Source organism: Mus pahari, chromosome 10 (genome assembly GCF_900095145.1).
Source record: "Mus pahari chromosome 10, PAHARI_EIJ_v1.1, whole genome shotgun sequence".
Taxonomy (NCBI): domain Eukaryota; kingdom Metazoa; phylum Chordata; class Mammalia; order Rodentia; family Muridae; genus Mus; species Mus pahari.
Genome location: NC_034599.1, coordinates 60,673,831 through 60,685,632, shown reverse-complemented (window position 1 = coordinate 60,685,632; position 11,802 = coordinate 60,673,831). Strand labels below are relative to the sequence as shown.

Genomic DNA, 11,802 nt, shown 5'->3' with positions numbered 1-11,802 from the left:
AAAAAAAAAAAAAAAAAAAAAAAAAGGTTGTGGCTACTTGTCCTCAACAGTAGAGATTCTTCTTTGATGAGCACTCAGGTTGTTTCTGAATTTGTTTCTATCCAGCTATAAAACAACAGCATTGAAAAGATGGGCATGTGGCACATTCCTATAATTGCTCACCTGGAAGGTGGAGGCAGGCGAATCAGGACTTCAGAGTCATCCTTGTCTACATAGAGAGTTCTAGGCCAGCTTGGGCTACATGTGACCACCAAATAAGTTAATGAAAAAACATATCATAAATCTGTATACCTCTCCTGTCATCTCACTGATGTAAGGGTTTTCTGACAAGATCTTGTTGCATAGATCATTTGCCTTGAACCCAGAGCCCTTCTAAGAACTGAATTTACAGGCATGCCCCATCGTGCTGGGTGGGGGGTGATGGTGGTGGTTTATTTATCCATTTTAGTTTCATCTGTTTTTTGACACTAGGTTTCATGTAACAGTTGAGTGTTACCTGAAACTATGTAATGGAGAATGATAGCCTTTTGGCTTCAAGAGTGCTGGGGTTACAATCATGGACCGACATACTTGTCTTAATTTTTTTAAAAAACAAATTAATTTGCTTTACTGGAGTACTGAATAGCAAGTACCCTCTTTGACAGAATACTTAAAGTTTTGATTGAATTGAAGTGTCTTTTAAGTCCAAAGTAGAGAACATAGAATTTGTACTCAAAAATCAGTGATCTGTCAGTGAAAAGGTGCCAGAAAACTACAGACAGGCAGCTACCCATACTTCAAATGTGTAGGCCATAGACCTAACATTGATCAGAAGTAGACTCCTAGCCGGGCAGTGGTGGTGCATGCCTTTAATCTCACACTTGGGAGGCAGAGGCAGGTGGATTTCTGAGTTTAAGGCCAGCCTGGTGTACACATTAAGTTCCAGGACAGCTAGGGCTATACAGAGAAAATTATAAACCCCCCCCTTCCCCGGAGCCAAAAAACCCTGGAAAACAGAAAATAAGAAATTACTTTTGAAAGCATAATTCCCAGTGACCTGAAGAGCTCCTCCCATTAAGGCCCACTCCAAGATTTGTACTGCCACATTCCAGTAGTGACAGATGGAACCAAACCTTTAGCAACGATTTACTCCATCCAGCAACTTTGAGTTTCTCTCCTCCCTCCATGTGGCCCAATATATTCATGTTTAAAAGCAGAATGCTTGCCTAGCATGCACATAACACTAGGTTCAGTATCCACATAAACAGGACATGGTGGCACACACCTACAATCCCAGCACTCAGAAGGTAGGTGCACAGGCTAGAGAGATGGCACAGTGGTTAAAGGCACTGACTGCTCTTCCAGAGGTCCTGAGTTCAATTCCCAGCAACTAAAAGTAACTACTGCGGGTTTTAAGGAGTAAATGAAATATTTGTAAAATGCTTTCCCAGGGGCTTGGCACACACACACACACACACACACACACACAATAAGCAGAAAACTTCACGTTAGACACCATGATTACTGTCGCCTTCAGAATTCCTTGTGGTCTTTCCTTTCTGGATTTTTCCTTTGAATATTGCTGTTCTCTTTGAGTTCTGTTCTGTGTGTAATTAATATCTGCGACTATCTCACCCAAGCAAGTGTGGAGCTTTTATTATCTACTATCTGACTTGTCTCTTAAATTCCTGACTTATATATGCAGCTCACACTTGTTTTGTTAATTCTGCCCCAGTAACATATTTATCATCAGTGCTACTGTACTTTGTCTCATTGTACATCCTGTTTGTGATAATGACACTAGAAAACAGCCCAGATGTTTCTTACCTCCTGAATATCGAGTTATTCACCAAGTTCTATTTATTCTGCCTCTAATCCGTAACGTTTCTTCCTTGGGTTGTTGTGGTGGGCCTGCTTCTAATTGGTATCCTTGCCTTTGATTCATCTTCTTGAAAACACAATAAAAAAAAGAATAAAAAAATCTGTCTGATGGAAACCAAACCCAAGGTGAAGTATATGCAGCTAGGCTCTGCCAGGAGCTGTGTGCCTAGCCCTAGTACAGGAAACGCTTTAAAGCATAATGGAACATGTCACTTTCCTGATTGTCATGTTGCATTGACTCTTTACCCTGCTAGACATCTCCCACCATCCTCTCCAGTTCTTCTAACAAATGGCTGTTGCTTCCTCTGAGACTATGTATTTGGTACTGCATCCAACCAAAAATAACCTAATTTTCCTAATCTTTTTGTTGAATTTGCCCCTTAAGAATGAACTGAAGGCTTGCCTAGAAAGTACAGTGCCCTATGTTTAATAGCCAGTACTACAAAAGCAATAGAAAAGATGGGTGGCAACACACACCTTTAATTCTAGCACTCAGGAGGCAGAGTCAAGCTAGCCAGGGCTACACAGAAAAGCCCTGTCTCAAAAAACAAGACAAATGGGTAAGTAGATACTATGTACATACATTCATTCATTCATACATGCATACATACACATGTATGTTCATACATACGCATTTTGGTTTTTTTGTTTTGTTTTGTTTTGTTCTGTGGTGTTTTGTTTTGTTTTGTTTTGAGACAGGGTTTCTCTGTGTAGCCCTGGCTGTCCTGGAACTCACTTGTAGACCAGGCTGGCCTCAAAAATCCGCCTTCCTCTGCCTCCCGAGTGCTGGGATTAAAGGCGTGCACCACCACTGCCCAGCTACATAGAGAAACTTAAGTGATGCAACTAAAATGTCTCCTGCTTCTGTTCCAGGTAGACACAAATGATCCTGCCCTCTGTGTAGGCCACCTCATTTGTATCTACTCCATTCTTTAATGACTTGTTTATATTTGTTTTAGTCACATGTGACCTAGAGGCAGTAATCATACTGCATTCACCATTTACTATACTGCAGCGCTTATATTGTCATGGATATTTATAGTAAAGAGAGAAGGAAAGCATGGTTGTTAGGAACCAGATTTAATTCTGAAGCAAGGCATGCTGGGTGTCTTCACCTTTCCACCTCTTTTTATCACAGTAGAGTTATTAAAAGTATTGGGGGTAGGCGCCCTATAGAGTACCAGATGTTTCTTAGATTGGATGAAGGCAGTGCACCACAAGAATGCCTTTAGTCCAGTCTTGTTCCACATTTTTATTCTAACACAAGTCAGTAAATAATACCAGCCGGGCGGTGGTGGCGCACACCTTCGTCCCAGCACTTGGGAGGCAGAGGCAGGCGGATTTCTGAGTTCGAGGACAGCCAGGGCTACACAGAGAAACCCTGTCTTAAAAAAAAAAAACCAAAAAAAGAAAAAGAAAATGATGTCTCAGAGTTAAGGGCTCATTAAAAAAATGCAGATGATGGCTTCTAATTTCAGATACGTTTTATCTGTCCTTGGTAATGTTGCCAAAGAAATGAGCATTTAGAGAGGGTGACTCCTTCCTTCTGTCAAGGGCAGACATCAGTTCTGTCAGTGATTTGGTTGGTTGGTTGGTTGGTTGGTTGGTTGGTTGGGTTTATCAAGAATAGGTCTCAGTAGTCACTTAGTAGAGTCTAGGGACTAGAGTTTGCAAAGGATAACTTACAACTTTGAGCTCAAATCCTCTTGCTTCTGCCTCCCAAGTATTGACGTTACAAGTCTGCACCATTGTGCACAGCCTTAGCATTCTACTTTCTGTGCTGTCTTGTGTGATTATTTTGAACAAATCTTCTTAGAGCTACTGCCGTTGCCAGTATAACTAGCTTTCTGCCTTTTTTTTAAATGTTTAATTTTTAGTTATGTGTATGTGTGAATGTCTGGGCTAGAGTGCAAGAGTCTGCACAGACAAGACATCAGATTCCTTGTAGCTAGAGCTTAAGCCATGGTGAGCGAGCCACTGATGTGGATACTGGGAGCTGAACAGGTCCTCTGTAAGAGAAGGACATGCTCTTAACCACTGACCTCCTTTCTGCCTTTTGACTAGGAACATGAAGGTATGAGATTCACATTGTGAAGGGAAAAGGAAGTCTGCCCCAAATATTTCTTCTTTAGAACATTTTCTATCCCAAAATTACACTGCAGCCTTGAACAATTTTCTCCATCAGTGCCTCTCCTGTGGAAGTCAGTGGATAATTACTTCTTGTAGGGAGATTAATGACTTTGGCCTTTCTATATTATTCTCTCTGTCCCTGTCTCTGAGCTGCCTGCCTGTCAGCACCCCAGAACCTTAATAGATGTTATTGAGAACCTTAATGGGTGCTATTAAACTAAGATGGAAAGGTGAACTGAAAAGAAATATCACCAAAAGATACAGGAAATGGACTTTATGGAGCTTCAGATTTGTTCTAAATTCTTGGTTTCTTTTCAGGCGTCTGCTTGTTTTGTTTTTACCTTGCTATGTAACTGAGAGGAGAGGCCCAGGAAAAAATGTCCCAATCAGAGATTTAAGAATTCATCCAACTTATGTTGTAGCCATGGAGACATTTGATGATCTTAACTTTTCACATCCCTATGCTTTATTTTCCCTGTTGGTGCCAAGCAATTGATGATCTCTGTTTGGGGCCCTAGGTATGAAAAAGATAGGGCTGGTGAGATGGCTCAGCGGGTAAGAGCACTAACTGCTCTTCCGAAGGTCATGAGTTCAAATCCCAGCAACCATATGGTGGCTCACAACCATCAGTAATGAGATCTGATGCCCTTTTCTGGAGTGTCTGAAGACAGCTACAGTGTACTTACATATAATAATAAATAAATCTTTAAAAAAAAAAAAACTAAAGAAAAAAAGATAGCAAGTGAGTTAATTTTCTGATTTTAATTTTCTTGCAGAGTAATAAATGAAGCAATGCTTGTTCCAGAAAGTAGCTGAATATGATTTTTCCTATCAAGCAATCTAGAATTTTTGTTTTACCAAATAGGGTTTCTCTGTGTAGCCCTGGCTATCCTTGAACTCCTTCTGTAGACCAGGCTGGCCATCTGCCTCTGCCTCCCAAGTGCTGGGATTAAAGGTGTACGCCACTACCACCATCTGGCGCCATCTAGACTATTAGGTGTATGTCACAGCGCTACTTATAATGCATTTTGGCTTTGTGTAGATTCTAATTGCACCCAAATAATAATTAGTAGAGCTGGTATTATAATTAAAAACTGTGATTCTCTGTGATCGTTCTTTCAGTCTCTGTCAGAAAGGAAGATTTCTTTGCTTTCCCATACTTCCCTTCTAATTCAATGCATAATAAAGTAAAGCTAGCTCCATACAGAGACACAGCTCTGCTTAGTGGCTCTGACCTGTGAGGTAGTTTTGATGTGTCCGTGTTAATGAAACCCTGTGCTACGAAAGCTGGAGATGTAGCTCAGTCAGTAGAGTGAGTGCTTATCTGGCACACAGAAGGCCCTGGATTCAATTCCCAGTACTACATAAAACAGGACTTGGTGGCACCTATCTGTAATCCCAGCACATAGATAGTAGAGGCAGGGAGATCAAAAATTCAAGGTCATCCTCAGACACACCTTAATTTCAAGGCTGGACTAGGATTCTCCAAAGGGAAAGAAATCTTTGGAAGTGGGTGTAGTGACTTATATATGTAATTTCAGCACTATGGAGGATGGAATATTAAGCAGATGGATTGTGGTAAATTCAAGTCCAGACTGGACTACATAGCAAGAACTGTGACAGCCACCTAGACTAGAGTGAGGCCTTACCTCCTACCACCAAAAGAATTTTAAAAACAATAGCAACAAAAACAGGTTTTTTTGTTTCTGTTTTTTTTTTTTTTAAAGATTTATTTATTTATTTATTTATTTTATGTATATGAGTACACTATAGCTGTACTGATGGTTGTGAGCCTTCATGTCTGCTTGCTCTGGTCAGCCCTGCTCAGTCCCTGCTCACTCTGGCCCAAAGATTTATTTATTATTATACATACATACATACACTGTAGGTGTCTTCAGACACACTAGAAAAGGGCATCAGATCTCATTATGAGTGGTTGTGAGCCACTCAGGACCTACAGAAGAGCAGTCAGTGCTCTTACCCTCTGAGCCATCTCTCCAGCCCAACAAAAACTGTTAATTATTAGCCAATTATAGTGGCACTTATCTTTAATCCCAGCACTCTGGAGGCAGAGGCAGGGGAATCTCTGAGTTTCCGGCCAACCTGGTCTACAGAGAGAGTTCCAGGGCAGCTAGTGATGCACAGAGAAACCCTGTATTGAATAACAGAATCCCGGGGTATAGCATTTCCACTTACATTTTTGTTGCGGTGTTCAGTAGCCAAGTTTAGTACGATAGACTGCTCAAAAGCACCAGTGGCATTTCCATCTTACATCTGATCTTTTCTGTGTTTCTCAGTGCAGAATTGGGATCTGGCTCTTATCTACAGCATACTAGTATGCCTTTCTGGAATCAGAGAGAGCAAGAGTAGATGTCTTTCTGATGACTTCTGTGCCTCATAGTGCTGCCTCCGTTGTGGAATGGATTGTTAACAGAGCGTGTGCAAGCAAGGCAATCTGCAAGTTCACAGGAGGATTTTTTGCTGTTTGTTTTGGGAGGTTTGTTAATTGGTTGGTTTGACTTTCTTTGGGATCCGGGAGGTGTTGAAACGGAGTTTACCACAAACTCCTTTGTAGCCCAGACTGGCTTCTTGCTCACAGTGATGTACTTACTAGTCACAACCTTCTGGATAATGAGATTGTAGGTATGAGCCACCACACCCAGCTGCGTCCTAAATTAGATCAGTCTTTGTATCCAAGAAAGAGTACCTTGAATTGACTTATTTTGGTACCAGAAGAAAGACTGTATATACTGATAGTGCTCAGTCTTAGTTCTTTCTTATAAAAAGAACAGAGATACAGAAGTAGCTAGAGTGCAGACGGTCTGTATATTCTGTTCCTGACTTTTCTAGCAGCATCTCTCAAAGCTGTACTCTAGCACTATAAAGTAGTAGCAGTAGGAACATTCCAGTTTACCTTCAAACCTATGGAGTGTGTGTGTGCTTGCATGCACACACATGTATATAGTATATAAAGGCCAGATGTGAGTGTCTGATACCTTCCTCTATTGCTCCCCTGTTTTGTTTTGGACGGGGTCTCTAACTGAACCCACAAGTTGCCATTTTGACAAGCACAGCTGATCAACAAGACCCCAGGAATGAACCATCCGTCTCCACTTCAGTTTCCATTGCTGGAGTTAAAGACACACACCACCACACCCAACTTTTCTATGTGTGCTGGGGATCTGAACTCGGGTTCTCTCATGTTTGTGCTATACTCACTGAGCCATCTCCCCACACCCTGTGTAGAGAATGGTTGGTTGGTTTGATAGAGACAGGGTCTCTCTGTGCAGCATTGGCTGCCTCGGAACTCACAGATACCTGCCTGCCTCCACCTCCAGAGTACTGGAATTAATTTAAGGGATGCACCATCTTGCCTAGCTTGTGTGGAAAGTTTAAAGGGCCTTTCAAGGACCTACCACATCACAAGAAGAAATTACAAATTTGTGATTTTTCAAGAGAGGAGAGCAGAATACTCATCATACAACTTGCACTTCGTTTCATTTTACGAAAAGGGTAGTGTTGGGGTCGGGTGTGAATAGAAAGATGTGGATAGCTTTTTTTAGGCATCTCTTTGGGGACCAGAATTAGTCAAAGAATCAGTGTGTGAATATTCCGTGAACTCTGAAAGTGTGGGTTGTTCTGCAGTAGTGGTAACTTTCTAAACTAAGAAATCAGAGCCAGCTATTAAAAAAAAAAAAAAATGGAGTCAGTATCTAAACAGCTTTGAGACTCACTTTTTTCAAATGTAGAAAGGTACATGTAAGGGAGAGAAGTAGTTTATAGGCAGAATGTTGGCCATGCACTAACTTAACCCCAGGTCAGAGTTCATTGCAGAGCTGACCAGGAGTTTGGATAGTGGCTGTGTGTTTCTATCTCCAAAAGTCTCTGTAGTCAAAGGCCATATTTAGCATCCTTGTCAGTCTCGCCACTTTGAAGAAGAACCGGATTTAAGCCAGCTGAAGAGTCTTTCATAGGGGAAGGGAACCAAATCCATAACTCATTTTCTAAGCTTGCTGATTCGTGTCATGTGTTCAGAGGAAATTAGTTCATGTGTGTATTAACTTTGTATGTGTGGAAGATTCTTAGTTAGGATCTGGGCATTATAGACTCACCATCGGTAATTTGTCAACTTGATATATGCTAGTATTTAGTCAGTAACGAGGGCCTGGAGAGGTGGCTCATAGTTAAGAGTGTGACTTTTCTTGTAGCAGGCTAGAGTTTCCAGAACAGGTTGAGTGGCTCACAGCCATCTATAACTCCAGGTCCAGGAGAACCTGACATCCTCTTCTGCCCTCCAAGGACACCACACAAAAACTCACACACATAATTAAAAATAAAGCAAGGGGAGGGCTTGGGTTTTAGCTCAGTAATAAAGCTCATGCTGAGCAAGCACAGGGCCTGGGTTAGGTCGGGAGCTTAGGAGCTGGAGAGAGAGCTCACCAGTCAAACGCACTCTCGCTCTTACACGGGCCTCCAGCCTGGTTGCCAGCAGCCACATAGGAGCTCATAACCATCCATACCTGCAGTGCCTTCCTAGCAGCACATGCATGGTGTATATGCATATATGTAGGCATAATACTCATACCCATACAATAAAAAGTTTAAATCTTTTTTTAAAAAAATAAATCTTGGGCCAGAGAGATGGCTCAACGGTTAAGAGCACTGGCTGCTCTTCCAGAGGTTCTGAGTTCAATTCCCAGCAACCACGTAGTGGCTCACAACCATCTGTAATGGGACCCGATGCCCTCTTCTGGTGTGTCTGAAGACAGCTACAGTATACTCACATACATAAAATAAATGAATTCTTTAAATAAATAAATAAAAGTAATAAATGGCCACCATCCACCTTGTTACTTCCAAGCGTGTTTTATTCTGGAACTTGAATAATTTGTGTTCTGTGAAGTTCTGACTTTCAAAGTAGATTACTAGTGTCCAACTATTTAGTTTGTGCATAATCAATTGTATCTTCACACTGGTATGGATTGACTTGTGCATAATAGCATCATCTCCTGTGTCTTATAGACACATTTGATGTTACTGTCCTATTCAAAGATGCTATACTCATTGACCATCCACTGCCACTTTGAGTTTCAGAGATTCCCATCAAATTGCTTCCAGCCTTCCTACAGTTTGTAAGCTTTCTCCTAACTAAAGATGTATTAAAGCTTTTAGGATAATTAGGAATGATGACATTCCTGAATCTGGGTTCTCTTTATCCCTAGCCTATAGTCACTGATTTTAACCTGATAGATTAAGTGCTAGTAGGAAGTACAATGGGGAGTAATATATAACTCAGAAGCTGGGAGCTTGCCATTTTGTTTGGTTTGGTTTTGGTTTTGGTTGTGTAGTGCAAACTGGAATTCAGGTTCTGTCTGCCTCAGAGGTGGAGGCAAAGTAAATCTTTGTGAGTTTTAAGGGAGCCTGGTCTACATAGAGAGTTCCGGGCCAACCAAGGCTACCCAGGTGTGGCCTTGAGTGGGGAGTAGTGAGGCAGATGCAAGCAGAAGGATTGGTGTGAATTCAAAGCCAGCCTGGGCTACAAAGTGAGACTTTCCTCAAATAAGATAAGGCCAGTCATGATAACATATGTTTAATGTCAGTATTTGTTAAGATTAGGAGGTTCAGGGCATTTCTGCTAGCTACATAGGGAATCTGAGGCCAACCTGGGTCACCCTCTTCTAAGTAAAGAGAGAGACAGACAGACAGACAGACAGACAAAAATAGATAGGTAGACAGACAGATAGCTTCTAGCCTAAGATGTTGTCATCTAAACCACATGTTTATATGTTTGTAGTGGTATCATGAGGTAGAACTTGAGAGGAAAAGACAAGTGGAACTATGTTAAGTACAGAAAGCAGTATGTCTTCTAATGGTCTTCTTATAGCTCATCTATACTTTCTCTTCTCTTTCAGATGGAGTCCCCAGTCTCCACGCCAGCGGTGCTGCCACTGCACCTGTTAGTGCCAGTGGTCAATAATGACATCTCATCTCCCTGTGAGCAGATCATGGTCCGTACCCGATCAGTTGGTGTCAACACATGCGATGTGGCTCTAGCCACAGAGCCTGAGTGCTTAGGCCCCTGTGAGCCTGGAACCAGCGTCAACCTTGAAGGCATCGTGTGGCAGGAAACAGAAGATGGTAAGTCCATCCCTGCTCAGTTGCCTCTGCAGAAGAGTCCCTAGAGGCTTGGTGGTATAAATATTGCCACCAAAAACTGGGAACACTGCCAAGCACCCGTAAGAGTGTTCATTGTCCCCCTCCTCTTGGCCATGCCCACACAAAGGCTGGAAAGAGTAGTGACATACTCTGGTGTTCTTTCCATTCCTAGAGACGATCTGTTTGTTTGTTGTAGTTCTGGAGATTGCAAGTTGGCCTTATTTGCATCCTTAGTTCTAGTGCCAACTTTTTTAATTATTTCCCTTTTTTTAGCTGGTACACAGTCATTTAATAAGTGCTTGCTGTGTCGATTAAACTATATCTGTACTCTCTAAACCCTCCTTTATGTTTTATATCAGGGATGACAGGTGGAATTTTCAATTAGACTTTAAGAGAAACTAATAAAAAGGCATTTGAGGGAATCAAGGAAATAGAGACCAGTAAAATGTTTGCTTGAGGATTTTTTGTTTTTTAATGTGTGTTGGTGATTTATCAGCATGTATGTGTGAGGGTCATACAGGAACTGAAGTTACAAACAGTTGTGAGCTGCCAAGTGCTTGTAGGGAATTGAACCAGGGTCCTCTGGAAGAGCAGCCATTGCTCTTAACAGAAACCAGTGTGTTCTCTAAGGATCTTCTTGTAACTCAGGGAGTACTTTCAGCTGTTTGAGCCATCTCTCCAGCCTGTGTATTTGTTACAAAGGCAGATTTACTGGGGGCAGCTCTTGGCTGGGTGGTTTCACTGGCCTTGGAGAACAGGGCCAAGGAAACTGCCATGCAGATATGGGGGTGGGAGGCGTTGGTTTTGATTTTTAAAAAAAAAAAAAAAAAAAAAAAGGTCTCATGTAGCCTGTGGTAGCCTCAAAGTTAATATGTAGCTAATGATGGCTTTAAATTCTGGTTCCTCCTGCTTCTACCTCTCAATTACTGGGATTGCAGAAATATACTACCATACCTACCACTCTTAAATTGACTTAATGTTGGCAAGGTGAATTTTAAGTATTTCCACGTGTACAGGCAACTCCTTCCTCCCACTAGTCACCTCGTAGTCCAACTACCTACACATTTGATGTGTCTCTCCCTGAGTACATCCAGTCTTTATGGGCCTTGTCAGTAGGGAAATTTGGGGCTTTCATGCAGACTTTTTATATGTTCCATTTGCCCTGGAGAACAGAAAAGAATGGGGGTACAAAGGCACTTAACCATTTAAGTCAGATCCCTTGGTAACATTTAGTTAGTTTGAGTACAAAGGATTCTTTAATAAAAAACCAAGTTCTCATCATGGGGGATGGGAGGTGGCACACATCTTTAATCCTAGCACTGTGAAGGCAGAGGTGGATAGATCTCTGAGTTCCAGAACAGCCAAAAAGACTGTCTTAAAGTGGAGGGGAGTAGGTGACAGGCTAGAGAGATGGCTCAACGGTTAAGAGCACTGACTGTTCTTCCAAAGGTTCTACGTTCAAATCCCAGCAACCACATGGTGGCTTACAACATCTGTAATAAGATCCAATGCCCTCTTCTGGTGTGTCTGAAGACAGTGTACTCACATAAATAAAAAAATAAATCTTTTTTTTTTTTTTCTGTTTTAAAAATGAACTTCTCATCAAAGTGTCTGTGGTTGGAGAACACAGGCTCGAGTCCTGTTGTGACTCTGTGG

At 41.7% G+C, this 11,802-nt stretch overlaps 1 protein-coding gene across 1 annotated transcript in view; it reads left to right on the top strand.

Annotated features, from left to right (window-relative positions):
• The window catches only part of Znf609 (zinc finger protein 609), a 137,161-nt gene that overhangs the window by 84,648 nt on the left and 40,711 nt on the right, over positions 1–11,802 (top strand). Inside the window, exon 3 of the mRNA XM_021206584.2 lies at positions 9,903–10,128. Coding sequence (XP_021062243.1) covers positions 9,903–10,128 — 226 coding nt within the window. The remainder of the gene's footprint in view (positions 1–9,902; positions 10,129–11,802) is intronic.